Source organism: Serinus canaria, chromosome 4A (assembly GCF_022539315.1).
Source record: "Serinus canaria isolate serCan28SL12 chromosome 4A, serCan2020, whole genome shotgun sequence".
Taxonomy (NCBI): Eukaryota; Metazoa; Chordata; class Aves; order Passeriformes; family Fringillidae; genus Serinus; species Serinus canaria.
Window position 1 is genome coordinate 9,365,475 of NC_066318.1, and position 26,077 is coordinate 9,391,551.

At 40.8% G+C, this 26,077-nt stretch overlaps 1 protein-coding gene across 3 annotated transcripts in view; it reads left to right on the forward strand.

The window, feature by feature from the left end:
* The first annotated feature begins 23,608 nt into the window (after positions 1-23,608).
* Positions 23,609-26,077, forward strand: part of GRIA3 (glutamate ionotropic receptor AMPA type subunit 3) — a 144,186-nt gene continuing 141,717 nt past the window's right edge. For all 3 annotated transcript variants that reach the window (XR_007777610.1, XM_009090359.4, XM_050974474.1), the window contains exons 1-2: positions 23,609-23,952; positions 24,806-24,964. Coding sequence is in view for 2 of the 3 variants with exons in the window: in XM_009090359.4 (XP_009088607.1) it covers positions 23,862-23,952; positions 24,806-24,964 (250 nt within the window). In the remaining variant the exon portion in view is untranslated. The remainder of the gene's footprint in view (positions 23,953-24,805; positions 24,965-26,077) is intronic.

Here is a 26,077-nt window from a genome sequence, read left to right on the forward strand (position 1 = left end):
ACTTTCCAAAGGAAAGGTAAGGTAAAATTAAGGCTTGTGGGTTTTTTTCCCTTAGTTACTTTTCTTGGATCCCTTACAGGAAATGACCCTCTGGGGCTCACAGACCGTAGACTAAAAACTGCTGCTGTAAACACAATAATCAAGCAGTGACACTAATATTATTTATAGGCTGTCGTTCACTTCATGTTTGTTTTGACTGTCTGGACTGCAAGCTTTTCAGGGCAGGAACTGCCATTTTCCATCTATAGTGCCCAACAGAGCAAGAACTTGATTTCAGGTGACAATACTGAAAGCCAACAATGAACAACAATAATGAATGAACACAATGATTGTTCCCTAGTGTCAGGAAAGATTCTTCCATGGAAACCAGCAAGCCAAAGACCTGAGTACTGTGAGGCAGAGGAGATGAAAGAAGTTTTACTTCCCACTACTGAATCTATCATTTACTTATTTTTGCAACTATTTTGTTGATGTTGGGGGTATTGGGTATTTCTTCCTATAGCTATTGTACTTGCAAAAACGTGCAGTTAAAGTGTATAAAACATTGTAACATGCTTGCTGTCTTACAAGTGGCTGTCCAAACACTGACACAAATATTGTACCCATGCTGCTCATTCTAGAAAAGTGACATTTTAAAAGATGAGGCCAAATGTGTTTACAGATATATTTCTGAGTTTATTCAAGCTGAAAGGTACTTCTCATCTTTTGAAATGTCAGACTGCTGCTCCAAGAAAAATGAGTACAAGAGATAGGGCCACTGTTGCACAGCTCCATTTTTAAATGAGCAATATCTGGTTGAAGATCCCAGGATTCATACAGTTCAGAGTTTTGCTGTGATGTATTGCCTGCACTGGCAAAAAGGAGTTGAGTGCACTGATTATTTGCTTCCATTGAGTGCCCACAGCAATCCCCAAATTCTAGTATCCTTTACCACCCTTATATCTGTTTAAATATCTGTGATATCACCTGAGGGGCTGTACTTTCTAAATGAGAGATTTAATAAGCTGCAGGGCACAGGTTCACTAAAGAGCTGCTCTGCAGATAGGAAAGAGAGGCACAAGGGGAGGACAATGAAGTGAAAAGTCTTACTGTGAATCTGCAGTGAGCTGGTTCTCTGTGTGTTTTGGGAGCAGGTGGGGAATGGCAGGACTGAGAATATCAGAAAAATCATGATCTATGACTCCTGGTTCAACTCCCACTACCTATACCTCTCCTAAAACTTATCTTGACCTGCTCTCTATTTTAGAGCCCTCTACTAAAATTAATGTGTAGTACCAGCCCTAATACCATACTGTTCCATATATATGTACCTTCCTACATATGCTGGCTGGAGATAATTTTGTGTAAAGCATATCTTAAGGGTATGGAATGTGCAATTTTCTTTTCATCATAGGTGAACTCAATACGTAATTTTGAGTATTTACCTCAAAATTGCTTGGATAAAAAGAATACAGCACACCAGGAAATCAAAGAGAGCAGAACATTATAAATCGTTAATAAATCATTTGACTGTTACAAAACCCTATTTTTGTTCCTCTGGTAGTATTGGAATTGTGTTAAGAGCTTGCTGCAAGATAGTAATGTGTATTTGCTACTGCTGTTGGAACCTCAATTAAATCCCAGTGCCAAATTGCCCAGTCTACTCTTAGCAGAGGAACCACTTTGACCCAGCTCTCTGCTAGAGCAAGATGACTTGTTTAGTTTAATATTGTTCAGTGTAAAATTAAAGGTTAGATTATCTGTAGCAGCTGCAAGGTTTAAGTGTGGCAAAAGCACTGTAAAGGATCAGGTCAGCCAGCTTCCATTATAGAAGTAAAAGATGAAGCAGCTTGGAAAATTTGCCTGCAATTCTTCGATGTTTATCTTTTAGGATTCTCTTTCCCACAGTGAAAGTGTGTTGTTGATGCTTATTACAAACCTCTCTGCTTGGCACAAACTGGTTTATTTTCACTGCCTTTTCATACAATTTCATCACAATCTCTCTTCTTTTTTTCCCATATGATACCTTTCTATGAGAACAAATATTGACAGATATTTTCTGCTTGTACAGAGAATAGACATATAATAATAATTAGATGGCTTTTAAGTAAAACTAATACTATTACTTCAGAGGAGGCAAGCATACACATGGAATTTGTCCTAAGGAATCTATTCCATGGGGAATTTTACCAGATAAGATTTGTGTAAACAGTATGTAAATAATATCTGGCTATAAATAATAACAATCCCTAAATAGCACTTAGGGAAAAAAAAATCACAAGATCAGTCCAAATCAAGGAGAGTAAGATCTATAAGAAATCCATGATCACGTCCAGTACGTATAGGACAAGGAACTCAGCTTTCTATCACTCTGCTCTCATGGTACATCTCAATGAAGACTGAATTTTTCCAGCATCTTCTACATATCTGTCCTCAGATGTCTTCCTTCTGGAGACACCCATGAAACATGCTGGAAAGTTCAGCTGTGTGTAACATGGTGCTTTAAAGGGATGCTAGAGAAAGCAAACCCATTGTTCCCTCTCTGCCTTGACTTTGTAAAGCCATACAGAGAGAGAGGGTGAAGGCTGTTACAGAGGCAGGTGGTGTTGCCTCGTAGTCCAATAATTTTCTGTCCAAAGCAGCAAACAATATTCTCTTTAATGAACAATTTAAGTGACAGTGTGGTGCCCAGTACTTCTGAAAAGGCTCCAGACTCTGGTATGTGACCTACCACAAAGCCAGGCAGGAAAGTTCAAGCCTTCCAGCCACCTTCCAGGTAATACAGCCAGGTGTTTAACTGGTTCAGATGATGCTTACTAATGGGTACTTGTGGTCTCATGTTGAGATAGTTGTAACAAATACTAAATATGAAAAATTTATTTTAATTAAGGACAGCATATAAAGAAGGGAGTTAAAGTGCAGAGATCTCAGTGCAGTATCAATGTCTAATAAGATTTTTCTAGTGCATTTTTTGTTAACAGAAACTGTTAGAGTTTCATGTAAGTTGGAATAAGTTTGCTAAGTGCAATAAGTCTGATATCAGATAGGATTTGGACAAACACTCCCCTACACACAACCTCTCTGGGGAAGTCAGTGTCACACATTTATAAAGCTGTGTGTGGTAGATTGAGTCTATATTTGCTGCTGCAGCAAACATTTACACCTAATGATGACAAGTGTATCCTCTTTATGCCACAAACAATTGATTTTGAAGCAAAGATAAGAGAATTATATATTATGTATTTCATCTGTAAAATTAATTAACTCCTTTGATTTAGCTGAGAAAGGTGATGTTTTCTGAAGTTCAGCTTTACTGAAAATTGACCTTTCCATCTACAAACGTACCATTTAATTTACAACAGAAACAAAGCCTTCGAAATTATATTTACTCAGTAACTTTAATAAAGGTCAACCCTTTTCAGAAACAATTGTAAATGTGGCATTTAGCTTTCATATTTTGGAAAGTGTTACTTGAATCTACACATCCAAATAGAACATTGCCTTTGGATTAAAAACAGCTAAATAAATAAGAACAAAGAAATTTTAGAAAATTGTCTAGATCTCAGGTGTTCTAATTAGCCTTTAGCCTTTAGTCATGGTTTGAAGGACAAGTGTTTGCCAGCAAAGGCAGGAACCTCCCTTGGAATGGAAAATGTGAATCCCTTCCCTCTGAATTATTATAACTTTGAAATTTCGAGGCTTTCAGGCAAAGGAATGGGGAAAGGAGCAGCATTTCTTCCCTGGGCTGTGTGTGTGCATCCCCACCGTGCCCCCCGTGTGCCCGTGTGTGCCCCTGCCGAGAGCCGAGCGCGGGCCAGCCCCAGCTCCCCCCGCTGCAGCTCCGGGCACGGCCGGCAGGGGCGCTGCTGGCTCCCGGCCGGCGGGGGGGCAGAGAAAACAAAACTAAACAAAACAAAATGTAACAGAAACTGTGCAGCCTTAGCGGGAGCTTCAGGGTTGGGCGGACAAGGAGTGCAGGGTTAAAGTGTAGTGAAAAACCCAAAGCAGCAGCAGAAAACAGCAAGGCTAGGCAAAGGCAGCCGGGCTTCTGCAGGAGGCTGCCGCACACAGCTGGGAGATGTGCCCTCCAGGAAGGGGGAGAGGGTCTTGGTTGCATTCCCAGTGAGCTCAGGTGTTGGAAAGGTCCCAGTTCAACAACTGCCCTTGTGAGGATGAGGACTCCTCTGGCGCAGCAACAGTCCAGCACCAAGAACCACACCTCTCCACTCCCATCCCAAGAGCCAGAGAGAGAGGAGCCAAGGCCAGCCCTTCAGCCACCAGCCAGCCGAAATCTCAGTTTTTCTGCCTTTCCTAAGAGAAAACTCCCCAGGTAACAGGGTAGCCAGCAGTACCCTCCCTCCCACCTCTGCCACTTCTTTTGTCTCTTAAGTACCATCATTCTCATCTCTTAGGCAACTAATGAGACAAAATTCCCTGAGAGAAAGAAAAAAACCCAGGAAAAATCCTAACCTCCAACACCTTTATACTTCTACAGGACTGTATTCTTGAGTCTTCTGTGACTAAGGTCAACTAATGTTCAATACCTTCAGTACACAGACTAAGAATGAATATAATATGGTTTAAAAGGTTCACCAAGTTCAGCAGGAAATAGAACAGGTTTTTTCTTTGACCTTTAAGAAGGAAACTTGGAAAATTCATTGAAGAAAAGCCTATTCATCTGAGATACACAGGCCCCAGCAAAGCAATTTAGTGTATGGTTGATCTCAAGTGTGAGTAGCCCCACTGCAGTCTGTGGGTCCATCCTATACCTGAAGGCAGCATTAGTTATTGATTATGTGTGTTGTGGTTAAGCCCTGGGGTGTCAAGCTGGAGCACAGCCCTGCTGTGTAATGAACTAAAAAACAATCAAACAACAACAACAAACTCCAAAACAAAACCAAAACAAAATATCCACAACAAAACAAAAAAACCCCAACCAAACAACCAAACAAAAGCACCAAAACACACACACACACACAAAACCACAAATCCTTAATAAAAAAAACCCCAATGCAAGAGATTATGCTAAAAGGCTGAAATTTTCAGGGTGGGTTCATTGTTCATTAAGACCTGTCTAAAATCAAAGTATCTAATTGCCTGGTGTCCAGGTATGGAAAGTGGCATCCAGGTATGGAAAATACCATCCAGACAGAATTTCCTTGTTCTTTCTGTCTCAACTGTATAACTGGAAGGACTGACAATTTTAAATCCGACAATTCTCAAATAGAAACTATAACAAGTGGAGGCCATGTGCATGAGAACACCTTGGAGTTTTCACAATCTAAAGAGGAAATAACCAAACAAGAGAGATAAGAAGGGATTTAAATCGTTTTTATTTTTTCATTCCTGATTTTTCTCTGAAAGAACATTCTTTCTTAAGGCTAGAGCCAGATAGAAAGCTTTCTGCCATCTCACATGATGCTGTAATAGGAGAAAGGTTTGGAAGTCTCTGACTTTCTGAAGAAAACCCCATCTCTTACAAGGAATTTATTATGTGTTTCAATGTGTGGATCCCATAAGCAACTGCAGAACCCTTCCAACAGCTTCAGTGAAGAAAGGATTTACATAAATCCAATAAAAAAGCTTACATTTGTCATCATATGATAACATTGCAAACTAGCATGTGGAAAATGCAGCCTAATAGAATTAACCAGAGAATTGGATGGCTCAGGACATTTCAGTCAGATTAATACTAATCTTACAATGATTTATAGTATGAGAAAACTTTCTCTACAAAATAAACAGACTGGAGTCAGTTAAAAAATGTCATAATTGTTGACTTCAACAATTATTACACCTGGAATGTATTAAAATTGTCTTTGCAAGAGCCCTCTTCTATAGTTTTTAACTATTAGTCCTATTGCCTTTAAGATCCTAAATTAGTTGTGAATGAATCCAAAATTACTGTTTCTTTGATCTTCTTCAGAATTGAATGCTAGTTCTGTGTTTTGTGGACTGAGCGCTGTGGGCTAAAATTTAAGTTTGAGAGCTGCTGAAGCAATAAATTGTTTTGCAGTGGCAGCATAAAAAAGCATCTAAAACAAACTCAGTGTACAACATACAGCAGGGCTAAGCCAGAAATATCTTTCTAGATGCAGAAACTGCTCTGGACTGCTGAAGCTCCTTGTGGGTTCAGCAATAGATAAATTCAAAAAGCTTCTTTTCTGTAAAACATTTGACCAAAGATGAATCAGCTTCCAGCATTATTCATTCAAGAGAATCATCATAGTCTTCAACCTTGACATCAGCATCTGACCTAAACCTCTGTATCCCTGAATCTCTTGAAACATCTCCATTCAGAAGCATTTAAGCCCTGCAAGTCCAATGCATTACCTTGTGTAAGTGGCACTGACATAACTCTTCACCCCACTACACTGAGCAATCCTGAGGAATGAAACACATGAGCGGAAAGGATCCCACTTCAAAGAACTTGGCAAATAAAGCAGCTAAAATTAATATAAGTAAAAATATTATTATGTCCATTGTAACAAAATGAAACACAGCTAGACTGCTTCGGGAGAATTTCTAGCAGCTTTTCACAGGAAGGCCAATTGCATTTTGTCACAAGTATGAGCACCTTCACCAGGCTGCCAGGCAGCTGCTCAGATCTTGGAGGCACACTCTCAGTGTAGGTGGACAATCCAGAGCCATGACAGATGCAAAAGAACAACTCCTGTTTCCTGGTGCATGATGCCTCATCCCACAGAAAGAGGAAGGGATGCACATTCATCTTTCCCTTTGCTTCTGGAGAGTAAGAACAGCTTGGTGTTCTTGCAGCAAAGTGAAAGTTCCATGCTTTCCGTGTTTTGAATTTTCTATTCTTAATTAAGGTTACATTCTTGGAATTCAGTTGGTCCCTAGAATATTCGTGAGCCTTCACCAGCTGCAGCAGACAGTCTCACCACATTAATTGTGTTAGATATGGTAAGACCTCCAGGACAGAGCAGAAATAAGGTCCTGTTTTGTTGGCTCCTTGAAAACAGAGCTACATAAGTGTGTGGACAAGACAAACTGGAAGAAAGTAAAGACACAACACACAAAGTAAAGAATGCCAGTGCAAAACCAGACAGGTTATAAGTTTTGTTTTGTTTAGCTTTGGGCTGGGGAAAAGGGACAAGCTATGAAAAAAATTACCTCAGAACCCTTAAGGTTGGAAAAGACCTCCGAGGCCGTTGAGTCCAACCTTTGAAACCATCATGTCAAGTAAGTACTAAACAATCCCTGAATAACCAAGGGTCCTTTATTTCAGCTGCTCTATACCTGCTTTATTTACCTGAATTTTCCAGAGAACTCTCTCACAGATTTGATAAAAGCTACACACAAAGAAAGAGTATTTGTTGCGCCTTATCCCACCCTAACTCTGTATGGTTTTGCACAAATGATTTAGGTGTCTTGGTTTGAACTGAAATACTGCAAATATTACTGTACTAATTCCAGTTTTATTGTCTCAGTACTACTAAAAACTGTTATCACTTCAGCCATAAAAGGCGTTTGATTCTGTATGAATTAACAGCTCCAATAATGAAAAGGACTTGTTGGAAGTAGTTGACAGGTTTTTTTACTGTAGAGGAGATTAGTAACATTTTGGCTACATGAATTATTTATCTCACTACCAAAAGAATCTGAATTCATCGTGAAATGGACCTGAAAATATGGGTTAAAAATACAAGTCCCCTTGATCTTTCTCATGCTCACAGTAATGCTTGCTTCACCTTCATAAACTGACTGTATTCTCTCAATTCTTTCAGGGCCCTTTGCAGCATTGCCACTAAAGCTTCAATCTCACTCAACACAGTAATTAATCTCAAAGCTTGCTAGAGAACTCTTTGCAATGTATTTTAAGTGACACTTCTGTCTTGTCATTTAGACAGTAATAAAATGGCAGTGGCTGGCACAAAACTAGAAGGACCAGACAATATATATTGGATCAGACAATATATACATATATAATATTACTATAATGCTAGCAATAAGGCAAAACAATTTGTTCCAGTCAAGTTTTGAAAGTCCTTTAGTATATCCTTTCCCTCTTCCAGAACAAATTCCCTTCTCGGCTCAAAAGAGGAAATGTTGATGTTTGAAAGTCTCATTGCTTTGAAGATGAAATATGGTTTAGTTTAAACATCAGAAGAAAATAAAAAGAAATACGTGCATGTGGACTATAGGTTAATAAAAATAAATGTTAAGTCAATAGATGTGATTATCTAAAAGAAATATTAATAATTGCTACTGTCTTACTTTGAGTCTGAAAACAGCTTTCACTGTTAACGAATACAATTTGGTGCAATTTACTATGTTAAGATAACATATTTAGCAATATGCACAGCCATGAACTAAATAGTAAAAGCAATCTGCAAGTGAATACTAAAAAGGTTCTTGTACTAATGAAGAAATCTCCTTAACATAAAATTTCAAGAGACAAATATATCCACTGTCAAGCACCAGCTGTTCTAGAATTTTGTGTTTATCTTATAGAGGCTGTAGGTATTAAAAACGTGCCCTTCACCCTTTCAGACTGGGCATAAATATTTCAGTAAAGAGAATTCTGAACATACTTATTCTGTATTTTGAAAAAAGGGTATGAAAAATCCTGTATGTGTTTGTGTAAATACACTCAAACACTGCAACAGTATTTGTTGCTTGTAATGGTATTTTTGAATGGGATTGGTCTTTGAAAACTTAGTCACAAGGGACTGCAGCTACTGCACTTGCAAATGTTAATGCTTCTGGCTGCCGTTCCAACCTTCCAGCAGCCTGCCAAAGGGTGATTGGGAAGCAGTTGGCTTGCTGCACTATCTAGCTCTGATCACATTCCCTCATATTCTCCTTCCTCCTTCTCTCCCTCCTTGGTTGACACAATTTTCCACTAGCAGTTTAGAAATTGAAGAGAAAATATAACAAGTTTCCATTTATTTCTTAATATTCAGAAGTCCCACTGATACTTCAGTAGGAGGTTTGCATATGAAAGGATGACAAGGTTGGGTTGTAACCAAAATTCATATTTGAAAAATGGCAAAATACTCTCTAAGCTTTAGAGAGTATTAGAATGCAGCAACCCCAGGTTTCTGTTCACCTGCTACTGTAATCCAGGCAACCAGACAGCATAAAGTTATGCAAAATAGACCAAAAGTGTCCTATTAAAACCACAGTCTTGCTTAAAAGGTATTTATTTCCACATTCCTTCAAAAGAAATAAGCAATAAAGACACCATCCTACCTAAGAAAAGCATGCAAAAGGCAACAAAAACCTGTAGCCAGTTATTGATATCTCAGATGCCCTATTTTGGTGCTCAAGTATTTTGTATCCCATTTGTGGTTTCTATGCTGCCTCACACTCCTTGTTAACATTTGATTAAGACATCACAGAGTGACTTGAAGGTGATATGGCAGCTGCCTCCAGGCAATTTAAATCAAAAAAATTGAGGTGTGATTGTGCCCACACACATATGGACTGTATTGACTTACACAGAACTGTCCTCTGAGACTGGTGACAGAAAGCCAATGAGTCTGGGGCATCATCTGTGCCCTGAGAGATGCTGCTGTGACTAAAGATTCTGCTGCCTTGTTTGGAGCAGTCTATTAACTCTCGCATAAACTGCCTGCACACACTTCTCTATTTTAAATGCGCTTCATTCTTTCATGGTTTTGTGAGCCTCTGTTTGATGACAAAGTAGCTCTTCGCTTGTCAAAGGCTGAATGCCACTTCTGTACAGCGCTGGAGCTTTTTGTGCCTAGCTATCAGTGCATGCCAGTGTTCAACAGCAAAGTGATGAATTCATAAAATGTGCTAGCTGCTCAGCATTAAACATTCTGCACCACTAGGATGTGATAATCATACTGACTTTTGAGAAAATGTTTTGGGGTTTGGGATTACAAATAGTCTTTGTGTCTCGGAGTTGATGCTCTAACCCTTACTAGTAAGAGGAGACTTCTGCAGTATCCCCTCTATGCCCCCCACATCCCCCTCCACTAAAGAGTGTCCTTGCTGATGTGCTCAACTTTCATCTAGAAGGGCTAGAGAAGGATTCCTTTCCCTTTTTACAGATGCCAGCAACAGAATAAATGTTCTTTCCCTCAAGACTGTTTTTGGAAAACAAGGTATCACAAGCATTTCATCAGACGAGCATTCTCACTGAAAGTATTTGCACAGCTGTTTTCTAAGTGTTTGCAAAGTGTTTGCAAACCATTCAGGTACGGATCAGGAACAATGATGCATGATGGAGGTGACCAGTAACACTTCAAAAACTCGGAGAGCCGAGACTTTATTCATTCCATATCTAAGGAAGATGAACAGCTCTCCTGCCTTTAATTCCTCTGGAGGGTTTTTCACATGAATATGTATATGCAGGCCCTGTTGTTCTCTTTATAGATTAAGTTTTGGAAAACTGAAAGAGGTTCTTATTAATGCTGAAGCTAGAAGGTGAAAGCACAGCCATTGACTATATGTGGTTACAAAGTATATATTTTTCTACACGTAGGCATTAACTTACTTACATCTCTGAATATAGTGCTAAACAGTTGCTCTTAGCAGTTTCTCACGTTTATTTGAGCACCTCGTTGAAGTGATGGACTCCTGGAGGCAGAGCATTTTATGTCAGAGAAATGAGAAGAGCTGCCCTGAGTATACAGCACACAAAATTCTCTAATCTAGACCAGCTTACATATAGGCTCCTGCATCTGTATTTCACACAAAGTCACCAAGCTTCTGAGACTTACAGAGCTTCTGCTGCTTTCACTGATTTATATTGTTTTCAGGTACCTAAATTAGAAACTTGATTTCAGGAGGTATTATTCACAGTTTAAATGTAATGCAAAATGCAGCTATTCTGCGCAGATATAGTGACTGCTTTAAAACCGTGTTCAGGTGTAGAGTCAGTTGCTTAACTGGGGAATCAGAGGTTGTTTGTCATCTCTCTATTTCAGTTTCTTTACATCAGTCAGCCACCCCTGGCTGTGCAAACACAAAACTGCTAAGCCTTTCTTTAAAAAAAGTGTATCACATAATGTGTTCTTTTAGTGTTTGAGCCTGTGCCCATTGAGGTCAATGACAAAGCTTCTATTGACATCATGATACAGAATCAGGCCCCAAGGCTCAAAGAATTGGTGCATTGTTAATCTCTTGGTGCTAGTGGGCAAAAGGGCTTGTAGATGCATATCCCACTGCCAATAAAGGAATGCCAGGCAGTCAGAATTTCTTGCACCCAAAGAATACATACTTCATATCCATATAGGTTTTTAGAAGTCTAAATGAAGTACAGACCCTCTCTAGGCTCCCAAAGCTAATTTCTTTACCTTTGGATTCAAGCATCATTAACGAACAACCCAAATTTTGCTGAATTAATCAGACCAAACATAAATCTAGAATATTTTTGTATGGAAGAGAGGTAGTCTGTTTGTTCTATTATCTCCTCTGTCATCGATCCTGTACAGTACATTTTACAGGGTAAAGTTTTGAAACGATTAACTGCCCTGTTCCCCCATAGTACTTCACACATTTGATCGATTTCTAGTCATTTCATTCAGCCCTGACCTTGCTGTGTTACAGTCATTTCTATGGTTCCAAATCCAGTTAATCTGTGCTCAGTGTCTGAATTTACAGCTGAACAACCAAAATATTTAAATATTAACTAACCTTTGCTTCTTTCTAAATTCTTTTTGGCTTCCTAAATTGTTATGGTATGATCTCACTACTTTTCATGTGAACTGTAGGGACATATCCTGAGGCCTGTAATTCTTTCTTTGCAAAAACTCTACTGAAGATGGAAGTGCACTCCCAAAATCTGCAAGGCTATTAACTCAATCTCCCATTTTTTTCAGGAAGCAGACTATTTAGAGAATACCTATTGATGTCTTTGAAACACTGAAAAGCATTAAGCAAGGGGGATATGGATTGGCAAGGATGTAGCCAGTTTTCTAATAATCTGAATCTAAAGATAAGGAATATTATTATGTTTATGTGAAACACCTTTCCTTTTAATGCTGCTCCTGGAATAAAAGAGATGCTTTTGAGACCAAACTACTTTGATCAATCAATTTTTGATTTAAAGTAGAAATTTTAGCATCACAGAATGGTTTGGGCTGGAAGGGACATTAAAGATCACCCACTTCCAACCCACCTACCATGGGCAGGAATAGCTTCCACTAGACCAACTTGCACAGGGCCCCATCCAACCTGGCTTTGGACACTTCCAGGGATGGGACAGCCACAGCTTCTCTGGGCAATCTGTCCCAGGGCCTCACCACACCCACAAGAAAGAATTTTTTCCTAACATCTAATCTGGATCTACCTCCTTTCATTCCTCCTTTACCCATCATCACAAGCCATTGTAAAAAGTTCCTCTCCAGCTCTCTTGTACTCTACCAAGCAGAATCCCAAAGAGGCCAACTCTGCTCTGCTGAAGTCCAGGGGAGTGAGCTTTCTGTGTGCCCTCCTTGCTGCCCTAAGGATCTAGAACTCCACCACATCATGGTCACTTCATGTCCCTCCACTTAGCTGATGGAATCATGGGCTCTACTGAATAGAAGGAAAAGCCATTGAGCTGAAATACACACTAAGCCCCACGTGAGCAGTACTGCCCTGAGTGGAAAATGTATTCCTTTCACACAGCCTCTTACCAGCACTGCTCACATTTTTAAGAATCAGTTTTGCTGCTTTTGTGACAAAAATAGGCTTTCATTTCTCTCTTGCTTCTGTTTCAGAATAAGCTTTGTTTTTCAGAAAGAGCCAACACAGCTTCCACATGCACATCAGATTCTTATCAGCAACTTCAACAGGACTGTAAGTTTCAGAAGTTGCAGTGTGTTACTCTTGATAAACCTCACTGACAAGTTCCAGGCTGCAAGGATGTCACTGGGGGTGCAATTAGAAGGCAGTGGTATCACACAGGAACCATTGAAGGCCTTGTTTGGCCTTTAAAGGCTGTACTTGCTCGTGACAAGGGAGAGAATATGACTTGACTCTCTCAGGGCCCCAGACAAGCTGGCAGAACTAAGAGCTTGAAAGTGCATTTTTAATCTTAAAAGGAATATGTTTGCTACAAGTAATCAAGAGATACATAGGATTCCACAATTCTGTTTTCACAAAGCTGCTGTGAAATATTTATTTCTGGGTCAGTTGGAAGTACTCAACCTTCTGAATTAGAAATATATTTCCTTTGTGGGGAATGTACACACACATGTACTGCATTGTTTTTTTACATGTGATGATCATGGCCTAATCAAAATAAAATTAGAATAGTATTTCCTCTTTTTTGTGTTTGACATGTAATGACTTGGAGTCCAGGCTGATGTCAGTGATGGTTTCTAATTCACTGTACAGGGGACCAGAACTTTATCTCAAGCTTCCTTTATATTACTTACTTTATATAAATTTTTATAGACTTATCAATCAGATCTAGCCTGATGACCTTGAGACAGTCTCTGCACTTTGAAAAATGCTGTTGCTACTAAGAGCTGCCATTCAGCTTCCTGTTGGCTTGAGTAGTCTAAGTGATCCTGTATGTTCCAAAAACCTCACTAATTCAGCAAAAGTCTTTTGATGAACACGAACTAAATTGAGAGGATAGATCTTCCCTGATGAACCAATTTTGGAAATTTTAGTTATGTTTTGTCATCAAAATGAGTGCTGCTGACGGATGTGAGAAGTGCTGTCAGCTGATCTTTGTGGTTTTAGCTTACAGCTACAGTTCTAACAAAATTATTTTCATGTATCTATTTTAGAAGATCATTATCACCTTATTTGAAACATAACATAATCAAGGCATATGTGAGCGCAAAGTTATGGGGACCAATGACTATTTGTAAATATGAGAGCTATAGGAATAATCTGTTATGAAAAACTGGCATCTATATTCCATCCTGAAATATGCAGAAATTTGTTGACTTTTGGTTCATTATTGTGCAAAGTATGGAAAATGTATTCACTGAGAACAAGTTAAACAGCTGGATTCTGGTCTTGATTTAAGTACCAATCTCAGCACTTACTAACTTCCCAATGTCATCTCCAATGTGAAATACCTCTTTTAGCCTGTGCAAAGCTCATGCTGCAGTCAAGGAGGCTGTGGCCTGAACTAAAACAGCAGAACATGATCACACTCACACAGCACTGTGCCTATGTGGACATGTCCATCATGGCCCAGTGTTTCCTTGGATTGACAGTAGTTCTGCAGGGATGTTTCTCAGGCTGCTAATTGTCAGTAACTGGAGTTTCTTTAAGCATTGACTCATGGACTGTTCTAGAACAATTTCTGCCTTTTCGGAATTGTTTTCATCCTCTGAATTACAGTGTCATCCCTGAGTCTCTTTTTCTGAGTTAGGCAGGTTCTTCTCCCCAGAAATTGTATGTGAACTGCCCTGTTAGAGAAACACCACTGCCACTGACTGCTGGCTGAACAGGAGTTGAGACAACTCCTGGCACTCTGAGCCATATTTCACACCTACCTATTGTTGTATTTACAACAATGCAGCTGGCTGATGTGACATCTCTCAGCATTCTTCTGCAGAGGGACAGAGCATGTGGGACAAAGGTCATCTACTGAGCAGAGGTATATATGCTGGCAGGTGGCTTCTAGCTGGAGCCAAGTGGGAGATAAATGATTCAGAAACTACAGGGCCCAGGAGATGCAAATCTTGAAAAAACCCCTAGTCATTATGGTTCAATTCACAAAGAATTATAATAATGTCCTGTTTCTTCCTTACTTAGCAGAGATACTTGTTTTTCATGATCTCAACACATTAGTAAATCCATAACAAAGAATATTTATCCTCCCAGCTGAATCCATAATCCAATCAGATGTGTACAGCAAACACATGACTTCATGTGTGCCTTGAAGCAAAACTCCCCCGCTGAAAACTTTTGGAGTGCTGCTCTACTTCGAAGTTGAATTCAGCTGCAAGAGCAAAGACAGGTTCAAGGTTCATGTATATTTAGGCATAAGGGTTGTGTGAAATTGATGCAATGGGGTAGACCTAAAGCTATGAATGAGCTTGCACTGAGAACATACCCTTTGGTGCTGCTGTCATTGGATTCCACCTTTGACAGCAGAATTTTTTTCCCTAAAGAATAACAGAAACAAATGCTTTCCAAAAGATTTCCAGTATGTCACATTTCATATCTACTTAATACTTCAAAACCTTATAACAGGACTCCAGAAATTTACAGCAGCAAAGGGATCTATTTAGCGATGCCTTTCCAGTAATCTGTGTTTTTTGGGGTTTTTTCCTTCAACAGCATAATTATGTTAGAAATAAGGAAAGCAACTGTGTATTCATGGTCCAATTTAATAGGCCCCAGAACTTTGCTAAAGCACTGCAGTGGATCAGTTGGAGTTAATTATTATACAAGATTACACTGCAAATAACAACAGTATGTCAAAGTAATGCATAATGTCTGCTTTGCAACACATAAGAGAGAAATTTCAAATTTAAATCTAAAATTATGTCTTTGCATTTCCTCACCTCACTACATAACACTTAAAGTATTAGAGCCCCAAAGAAACCTTGAGTAAGACTGGCCACTTCTTAGCTAACCCTTATGTGATAACTGCCTACAGCTGATTAACAAGAAGATCTTAAGGACAACCCTGAAATGTCTTGCTTTGGGGAATTAATTAACTGGTTGATCACTGTGAAAGGAATTGTGGAGGTGGATGCTGCTCCAAGTCAGTGTCATAACTTAGGTGCAGGAGGCAGAGCTGTTGTTTCTGAAAAGGAGCGATTTTTATATAAACAGGTTTCAAGGTAGAGCTACAAGGTGACCTCTCTGCCCCTTCCTTCTTCCAAAAAAAAAAAAAAATCCATGCTCTTGTTTTTTATACTTTCTAATGTATAATGAAGAATAGTTTATGAATTATTTTAAACATAAAAATTCTAGTCCTTACTTTCCTGCTGTTCCCAAGCCTCCCTTGTATCTCAACACTATGGATATATAGGAACAAAATGGGCTATTAGCTTTATTCAAAGACCATTGAAGTCAATAGAATGCTGCTTAATGAGTGTAATGGTTTTTAGATTAAACTCTAGGTTTCTGCATCACAAGTACCAAGGAAATAGCATCTGACTCATGGAAAGGAAGGACTTGACTTGATTTGCATTCATTGTTTTGTATTTGCTAAAAGACATAAATTATTATCTGAGATTGAGCATCTGTTATGGTTTGATGTTCTAAACAGTTCTAAACAGTTCTCTGTAGCACCAGAGCCTCCATTAGCAAGGGGAACAATCACATTTGATATCCCTAATATTTAGAATGCAATATAACAGGTACAACAGTATTTTGAAGCAAGAATTTTTTTTTTAATTTTTTAGTCTTTAAACAGGGTTCTTCATGGGGTACATATGTAAGTAAGCTAAATAGTGAAAACAAATGTTAAATTGAAGATTTGGGAATTATTTTTAAGTGAAAGGAACTAAAGCCTAAACTTTTAGCTCATGGAAGTTAAATCTGATACATAGATTACTCAAGGGTGTTCAGCCCTGATCAGAATTTTTGTGCCATGAAAAATATATTTACTCTATTTACACTGCAGAAAAGTTGAACAGATACCATTTGCCCTACTCCACAGCAGTATTTATTTCATTGATCAAAGGTGCTTTACACTGGATTAGGATTTGATCCAGTATATTTTGAAAAGCAAGAGAAAGAACTGTGGGACTGTGAACACCAAACAGATGGGTGCCCCTTCCTTGACTTTGCCTGAGCCACTTACACTGTGAAATCTGCTTTCAAACTTACTGAAATCAATGGTTGTATAAACAACAGAGCTTCACCATCAAAAGTAGGGTGCTTTAGCAGCATCATGAGTTAGACTAAGTTCCTAAAAATAGACATTCAGTGATACCTTCACGTTAGTGTTTGAGTGCTTAGCTGTTATTGAGTGTTTATGAGGACCCAGGAGAACTCAAAAGAGGGCTCTAGCAGTTCACATGTTCAAGAGAAATTCTGGGTTAAACTGCTACTAAAACAACATCTAACAGATGAAAATAAATAAATATCTCTTTTCCTGTAAATCAGGTCTTTAGGCTCCTTGGGACTTTTCTGGTCTACTTCTGAAAAGTCCACAAAAGGTAATTGAGGAGAGTAAATCCACTGCCAGTCAACTTCGGTTTGCTATATAAGGAGCACTGCATATCTTCTGGAAAATGCTTAAGACTCTTCAAACTATATAAGGTGAGAATTTCTATTACAAAACCCTTCTGCAACTGTGGGGGTTTCTTTGCTTCTTATGCCTTCTGTTGTGCTGAAAGAGCAATCAAACAGGCAGTCAGTTTTATGCTGTAATTATCAAGACCCAGAACAATTGCTACAAGGTGTGACTTACAAAACCAAACAACTTTTAATTAGGGATGGAAGTTTCATAAAGCATGAGAACACTTCTGTTAACATTGGCTATATTGTTAATATCAGAACTATTCAAATAATAAGCTACTGGGTTTCTGAGTGGCTTAGGGTTTCTGAAGGATTAGCTTTTCTCCCAAACACTGCAGATTATTAGAATCATGTTGTTGTTCACAAAAACCTAAGTGTAAAACTGTAGCCATCTTGTACTGTCAGTTCACCCCACTGAAATCAATGAAACAAATCATGCTGGATGAAATTCAGTTCTGTGCAGATGGACAACATAAGTCCTTCACAATGTGACAAAGTATGATTTTGTTGGGGGTTAGGTTTCTTGCCTTTTGTTCCTTTTTACTCCTTGAATTTCTTCCCATAAGTTGCTAGGAAGCACGAATTACTTGTACCTAAGAAAGAAAAGAAATGACCAAGCTCAGGAGAGGAGGGTATCTGGTCACACTTCTCTTCTCTGGGAGTTCCTCTCTGAGGGGAGAGATACGAAACTGGGAGAATTAGGCAGGTAAAGGAGGGGGGCTGGGGCAGCTGTTAGCTCTCTTTTCCTTACCCTGTAAATTCCCTGTATTGACTCTCATCCTTGGTGGTTTTCTTCCATTTCTTACCCTGTTAGATCTCAAGCTGTTGGAATTGCATGGTAGGCAGGTCTCCAAGTAAGAGGGATAAAAAGGTCTTAAATTACCAGAGCCACCCATTCTTACCATACATGCTGTATGGACCTCTTTCTTCTAAGTAAATGGTTTCTTTTCATAGCAGTTACATAAGAAAATCTTTTCACATTCAAAGTAGTATTTCTTGGGCAGTGACAAAGTAAGGGAGAGACCAATATCCCACAAACACTATGTTCCCCAGGACTAAAGAAAACAAAGTTCATTTTCTGTCTAATTTTCTTACCATATTAACTTAATAATACCTTATTTATATTAATTAAATGAATTCTAAATAAAAAGATAATTGATTCCATACCCTAGTTCTGCAAAGGCTCACACCAAAAGTAAAACGGATTCTTTGAAATTAGAAGAGAACTGAATGTCAGTTTTTTGCACAACTCTGAAAATTTTATAACTACCTGCTGGCTTAGGGGAGGATAGGAATATCTGTCTGATCAAGTGGATGAGAAAAATCAGAAGTTCTTAAACCTCTAGTGAAAATTTTAATTTTTTTTGTCTAAGTATCTATGTCTAAGACTCTATGTGCTGTTTTCCAAGACGTTTTAATTAGAAGACACTTCTGCAGATTTGAACTGAGATGTGGTAAATTATGGTAATATACAAATGCACACAGGTAGGAAAACAGAATTTTGATTGTCAAACAGTCAAATGAAGTGATTATTCACTACTTGGATCTAAACTAGATTCTCTTTGAGAAGAATATATTTCTGTAATTATGTACAAAAATTAAATATCCAGTGGTCAGATGTTTCACAATTGATATGGGTATGAATTGAAGATAATGCCCAAGATTTCTTGAAAACTGTATTCATAGGTATAAAATAAAAAGAGAGTATCCACTTTATTAATATTATATAAGGGATACAACCACATTTTTATTTGATTTACTGCTTCCTGATGTAATAAATATAGATGAGCCCAGCAAAGTACAGGTTTAAGTAAGGATTGCAGGGCTGTGTTATGGCAGCAGTGCCTAGTGTACAGTTAATCGAAAGCAGAAGGTAATATAAATTGTTTCTGACATTATGGCGCTATAATAACACTACATTTCCAGCACAGCTCTGTAGCTCTTAGAATTAGAAGTATGTATCCTAAAGATACCACAAACCCAAGAAATATGAAGATATTTGTCCATAGTGACTGCTTCCACGTTTGTGTCTTAGTTGTGCAATTGTAATTGATATGTTATTACTGTTACAGTCTGTGTACACTTCTGATAAAAGTTGCTGGACTAATTTGCTTCAGCTACCTAAAGTTGAAATAGAGTCCAGTAATGGAGAAATTACTTTTATTTATGAACAAGTTTCCTCTTTGACCCTCTTCCTATGCAAATCTTGATCATCCTTCCATGTTCTTATGATCATATTCTTATGTGCCAGACCCAATTATTCTGCCAGGATGTATTTGGTACAATCTTAACTCCAATGATAGGGGTAATAAACCTACTACACATCTCTGTGGTTTTAGGATTTCACCTGTTAACTGCTCTTTGGAGAAACGAATAACAACAAATCAATGATTCAAGTAGTCTCTGAACCTGTCTCTAAAACTAACCAGCAAAAAGTAACTTTCAGAGAACTCCAGACATACTGTAAACTCTCATCATGACTAAGAGGAGTAAGTCTTTCTTGAGGCAGCAAGGAACAGCTTTTTACAATGAATTCTGAATATTAATCCCTACAGTGTTTTACTAGATAGTCTAATGCATTTGCTCTGCCACTTCACATAAAATTTCCAACTTTTAAAACAATTATTTTGGCAAGAATATTGTGTAGAAGACAACTTTATAGATTAGCTGTAAACCGCACAGCAGAATATTTGTTAAACTGTCTCTCATCTGCAGCTTTCTAATTTCATTTTATGTCTCTGTTATTGCCTGGTAATGAAAGGTAAACAGGAGAGCTTCAATAGTTTGTTCTATGGCCACTCATAATCAAATCTTAACTAGATGTCCTTTTGACCTGTTTTCCAAAATGAAGACGTAAGGTCTGTACTCATTTTCCCTTTTGATACTGTACTTTCCCCTTGACTCCTTCTATCTGTAGTTTCATCTTGTCCCTGAATCCCTTCTCATCTTTGCCTCTGTCTCTCCCCACTATTACTCTATCTGTTAACTGTCTACTGTAGAATTAATCAGTTTAGCTAATCAAAATGCTGACATTGACATAAAGACTGGTTAGTTGTGTGTCCTTTGCTTTTATGAAGAAATAACTGGTTTAAGACAAGCAAACAAAAAAGGTGTAAGACACATTTGATAATACATTTATTAGCAATTATGACACCATTTGGTTCTCACCGGGAGAAACACAATATTTGTTAGAATCTCTCTGCCTGAGCTTCTCTCTTGCAATTAGAAATAGGAATGACAAAAGTGATAAAGTCTGCTTAGTGCAGTTAGGGTGAAGCTTCAGCAACAGAATCCTGGAGAGTCTGCCATGACTTTATGCTAACACTACGGGTTTAGCCTAGTAACATCAGAAAGCACAGTGAGAACGCTGTGTCCCAAATTCCACAGCATTTTTCTAATTCACTATTAGACATTACAATGAAAACACATTAGCTAATTATAAATCATTACCTTCTCCTTCTCAGGTAGATACTCTGAATCCCCAGTGTCCCAGAACACTATAAATCATCTAAACATGAAGCTTGATTATCCTCTAAAATCTTGGTTGTATTTAGTAAGGGAAGGTTTGGGAAAGCTTCTGGTATGGCCTCAGTTACCACAGAACTCATTAATTCAAGTCACTGAGCATCCCTAGCAAAGTATATAAAATATTTCCATGCCATTGATATCCACATAAAGGCAAGTAATCTACCATTTTGTCTCAGGACACACTGGGTTCACTGTAAGAAAGATAAACTGGGATGAGGTCTCTGGGTTTCTCCAAAATCCATATGGAATGGCCGTTGTGCCATTTGTACCTGCTAATCATGCCATAAGGCTAACTGCATAAGCAAAAAAGCAAACTGCACATTCCAAATGCTAATGAGAATAATAACAACAACATGTGAGGGGCTTCAGAAGGTAGAATGTGGGTGATAATGGAAATTTGTCTCTCAGCACAGATAGATTTTGGATCACCACAAGACTGTCCATTTGTAGATTAGACTGTGAAGCACCATTTTATTGGAGACAAGGTACCCACCCTGCTGGCAGTGTGTGAAACTGACACATGCCACATTCACTCATGGCTGTTTTATCTCCTCCCTTGTTCTAACATCTATAATGTTATACATAATTTCTTTCAATAATTTTTCCAGTGCACTATCAGCTGTCAGTGTGGCAGGTGGCCATCAGCCTGCAATCCTTAGCTGCAGAGATGGAGAGAACTTTGCAAGAGCAAGTGAACAGGAAGAAAGTAGGGTTAGCAAAGCACACCAAAAAAAAGAGGACAGCAGGACTTTGTAGAGAATACATTAGAAATAGGCTGGAGGTGTGTAGAATAAGAAAAGGTAAGTAGTTTGGAACAAGACAGAGAAATAATTTGCTAAGAGGAACATGCTTCTGACAACTGACCTTAAAGTCTAAACTTCCTGTACCTCTCTGTAGCTTTCAGATCTGCTGTCCTTACCAAAAGACATTTGTGAGCAGAGAGCGCTACAGCAAAGCCAGGCTGCTGCTCAAGATCCTAATTCTGGGTCTGAAACTTCCTGGTTAGGTGAGTTGGGCCAGTGGCTCCCCCTGATTTTTAAATTTTTATATATTTTATATAAAAGGAGAATATAATCATGCCTCATGGGGATGGTTACAGGAATTGATAGGTAATATCTATAAGGACTTTGAACTTGAGGAGTGCTACAAATATAATCATGGACCTTATACCCCACCTGTCCATACAGAAAACCATTTTTTTCAAAAGAGAGATAAAGTGACAACTGCTATCTCAATCTAAATAGGGAGCATTACCATCCACCCTGCAGCCTGATCCCTACTCTGTCTGAACTGGAACAGTCTCCATCTTCTGGGAATGATTCTCATAAAGGAACACAACATGAACCAACCAAAGCATGCACCTTGGAGTGAGCAGGTGTCACACATGTCACTAAAAGCATGTGTTATACTCCTGCATCATGACTGTGGTGCCCTGCTCTTCACTTCTACCTCTAGCTTCCTTCAAAACTAATGGTTTGAATCTCTGATGTTGTTCATCAGCATTTGTGCAGTAATCTGCAGCAATGTTCAATCTTACACCTTGACTACTTACATCATGCTCCAGCCAGTGGCACTGGTTGATTATTTTACAAATGCAAAGCCAACTGCATTTAATATTATCCCTAACTGAACTGAACATCAACCCAAATAATCCCACAGTCTAAGACTAAGAAAAAAAAAAAGAAGCAGAGCACAAGGCACCAAGGTAAAGTGACCTGCTGAAATCTGAGGAAAAGCAAATATTAAGGGAAGAACAGTCTTTGCTAGGCCTATGAGATGGACAACTCCACCTAGTATTGCTTTTATGTCTCCATTTTGTACAGTTTTGTGAGCCCTAAAGCAGCAAAAAGATCACTGTAGGATCCATACAGCGAAGTGTCAAGGAGGTGCGTGAAAGACCACAGAGAAACTGACTCAGGCAGACACAGCAGCTCCCTGTGGATATGAGGGGTGTCTCAGGGCTTGTGTTCAAGACACACGGGATGTCTGCCACCCATCCCCTTGCTCCCCTGCGACCACTAGGTTGGCCCTGCCGTGTGCGCTTGCTGGGGCAGCTCATCAGCTGACACAAATGTTATGTCTTTTTCCAGCATCAAGGATGAAACGAGGAGACTTTATTTCAGTTCCTTCCTTTAGAGGAGGTTGGGAAGGACCTAACATTCCCTCGTGTGGGATTCAACTCTTCTTGTCTTTCTTCACAGCACTGTGGGCGGATGATGCTTCCCTGCTGATGCGCTGGCACTGGAGGAGGGATGGGGAGAACTCGGGCGCAGGGCCGGCAGCCCCTTCGGGAGACGCACGGTCCCTCGGCATCCCTTGCTGTGGCCCCTTGCAGCCCTCCCTCGGTAGTCCCTGCGCTCACGTCTCTCCCCAGCCCGTTCCCCTCAGGAGGGGCCCAGCGGAACCCGCCTGCCCCGGCCATCGCCAGGCCTGACGCCCCCGGCCCCGAGCCGCCTCTGCTGCCTCCCGGCCCGCAAGTTCTGGGGCGCCCGCACCGCCCACCGGGCACTGGCACCGGGCACGGGCAGGACGCGGCCACCTCGCCACCACCCCCGGCCTCCTTGGCCGGCCCCGGCTCGGCTCGGCTCGGCTCCCTGCCCCTCCTTCCTTTCCCCGCTCCCTCCCCCGCCCGCCCACAGGCGCACGCACCGCACTCTCTCTCACATACACACACACATATCGAGCCGATGCAGCTTTAAAGGGGCAGCTGCAGGCCGGGGGCCGCCCCACGTGAGGCCGGTGCGCTCCCGCCGACCGCAGCCCCGAGCGCTGAGCCGCGGCCGGAGCCGCCGGGGCTGGGCGGGCGGGCCGAGCCGAGCCGAGCGGAGCGGAGCGGAGCGGCTGCCAGCCCGCCTCACGCCAAGTTTGATCGATAACCCCCTCCCGGCCCGGGCGGAGCAGCCTCGGCGGCTCCGCTACCCACCATCTTTGGGGGAAGTCCCTGCGTTGGGGGGGGGGGGGGAGCTGCTGGCGACGGGGGAGAAAGGCAATCTCGCAGCCAATGAGCCCTGCTAGACTGGGGTGAAGACGAGAGCAGAGGGATTTGGGGAAGGAAAGAATAAAAAAAAGAGACGAAAGGAGGGGGACCATCCTCCCCACCACCTCCGCCAGCATCGCCACCACCGTTGACACCGCTCCGAGTCTCCAGTTGCGCCCATGCCTGTGCCGCCAGTTTCGGTTTAGGGGCTGAACCGCAGGGGCTGAAGAAAATGGGGCAGAGCGCGACCCGGACCCTCCTGCTGCTGCTGGCGGGGCTGCTGGGGGAGGCTCTGGCGGGGTTCCCCAACACCATCAGTATAGGTAAGCGCCCGCCGCGGCACCGCGACCCGCGCCTTCCCCGCCAGCCGGGGGGAAGTTGTGAGGAGGGGAGCGGGGGGCGAGCCCGGGCGCAGCGGGGAAGGAGCCAGCCCTGCTCCGCTTCGTTCCCCTGTTTGGGGGGCGAGAGGCAGCGGCGGTGCCCGGGCTGCGCCGACGGGCGGCTGCGAGCGGCGCCGGGCTGCCCGCACCCCTCCGAGCGGCGGGGATCGGGTCCGCGCTCTGCGGAACCGTGCCCTGGAGCAGCGCATCCCGTGGAGCACAAAATGTGAGAGAGTCGTGGCGTGAATCTGTAGCGACGTGCCCGAAAGCCGGGACCGAGCGAGCCGGGAGGCTCAGGGCAGCGAGTGCAGTGGGGGCTGTTCCCTGCCGTCCCTCGGAGCATCATTTCCCTCGGCCGCGCTATCGCTCCACCAGACCGTGAAACCGCACGTTTGCCACGCCGCACGCCGCCGTGTCCCCGCACATAACTACAGTGCCGATATTTCGGGAGTCTGGACAAGATTTAGGTGCCACGGTTCCCCAAGTTAGACTTTTAAATCTCTGCGTGGGCATCCGTTTAGAAGTGGCCTGGTTTTCAAGGTGCACCTGCAGCTCCAAGCGACTCTCATTGCTCAGGGGGCACCTGGATGTGGTTTGTGGCTTTAAAAGCCCAACTTTGGACTTGGAATATGTATTTCATATAGGTGCTCTGTCAGAGTTAAGGGCTCACGTTCAGGCTGCTCCTGCTCCTGCAGTGTGCAGCAAGCAAATATAACTTATTGCCATTGTTTCTCCTCAGAACTAATTCTGAAATACCTTTTTCCTTTTTTCCCTTTTTTTTTTTCTCCTCACCTAGGTGGACTTTTCATGAGGAACACTGTTCAGGAGCACAGTGCATTTCGATTTGCTGTGCAGCTATACAACACAAACCAAAATACCACAGAAAAGCCCTTCCATTTGAACTATCACGTAGATCACTTGGACTCTTCCAACAGTTTTTCAGTGACTAATGCTTGTAAGTAAATACCTGGTTTTAAAAAATATATTAATTTGTTATCTATCCTGCGTTCGGTTCCTTCCTGGTAGCCTAGAGTTCTTGGTCATACAATATAGTGCAACAAATGTGTGTAGTGACTGGAGGTTTAATAGATTTGCAGCATTATATGGAATACCTTGGGAAAAGTTCTCTTACCACCTCCTTCCCTTAGTTTTGTGTTTCAGGAAAACAACCATGTTGTTGATATAGCAGTGCTGTGTAGCTGCAATCAGTGAATTGCTGCTGAAGTAAGATCCCTTTTCATTTGAGGCTACAACCTAGCTGTGTGAAAAGGCATAATTTGCAAATAATATACTATGTAGGGAAAAACCAGAAACCACTGTTTAGAAGTGACCTTAAGAGGGAGAAGGCTAGAGGGGCTTACTTGCCTCATCTGCCTTGAAATACTGAGTTGTTTTCTTACAGTGAGAGTCCTGTGAAAAGCTGAGGAGACTGTAAACTGACACATAGTGTTGGAGCTGAGGGGAGAGAAAATGGAATCAGAACACTTGGCATTAGGAGAAATAGCTCTGCACAAGCAGTGCACACATACAATTTGAGCTTTTATTAACAGAAGATGCAAAATAGAACTTTGAGTATTGCTAATGTAGTGTTAAGATGCAAAATCTCTTTCAGAGAGACTTGTGCGTGTTCTGCATTTTAAAAAGCATTCCTTTTCCAATAGTAGTTCCTGGATGTTTGTTTTACTGCTGTATCCAAATTTGATTCTATACCAGTTTCATTGTAAATTATTGAAAATGAAAGGAGACCTCTTCCAAGGTAACTAATGCACTTTGCAATGTGGAGATACATGTCTGCACATGATCTAATGGACTGCTGAATGCAATGTACTAACTTCATATTATGAACGGGTTACTCGTCACAGTTTGCAGGTTTATACTCACAGTGTAAAATGGTCAAAGAGGAAGCATTGTACTGAAATAATGAAGTACTGGAGTTCAGAAAAATAGTATTTTTTGCTTTAAAACCATTATGTGTTTTGAATAACTTATTTATTTTTTTATTTGCAGGAGATAGAATAGTTCTTACATTCCTGTCCCACTGTATATTCTGAGAAAGTTGATGGTTAAA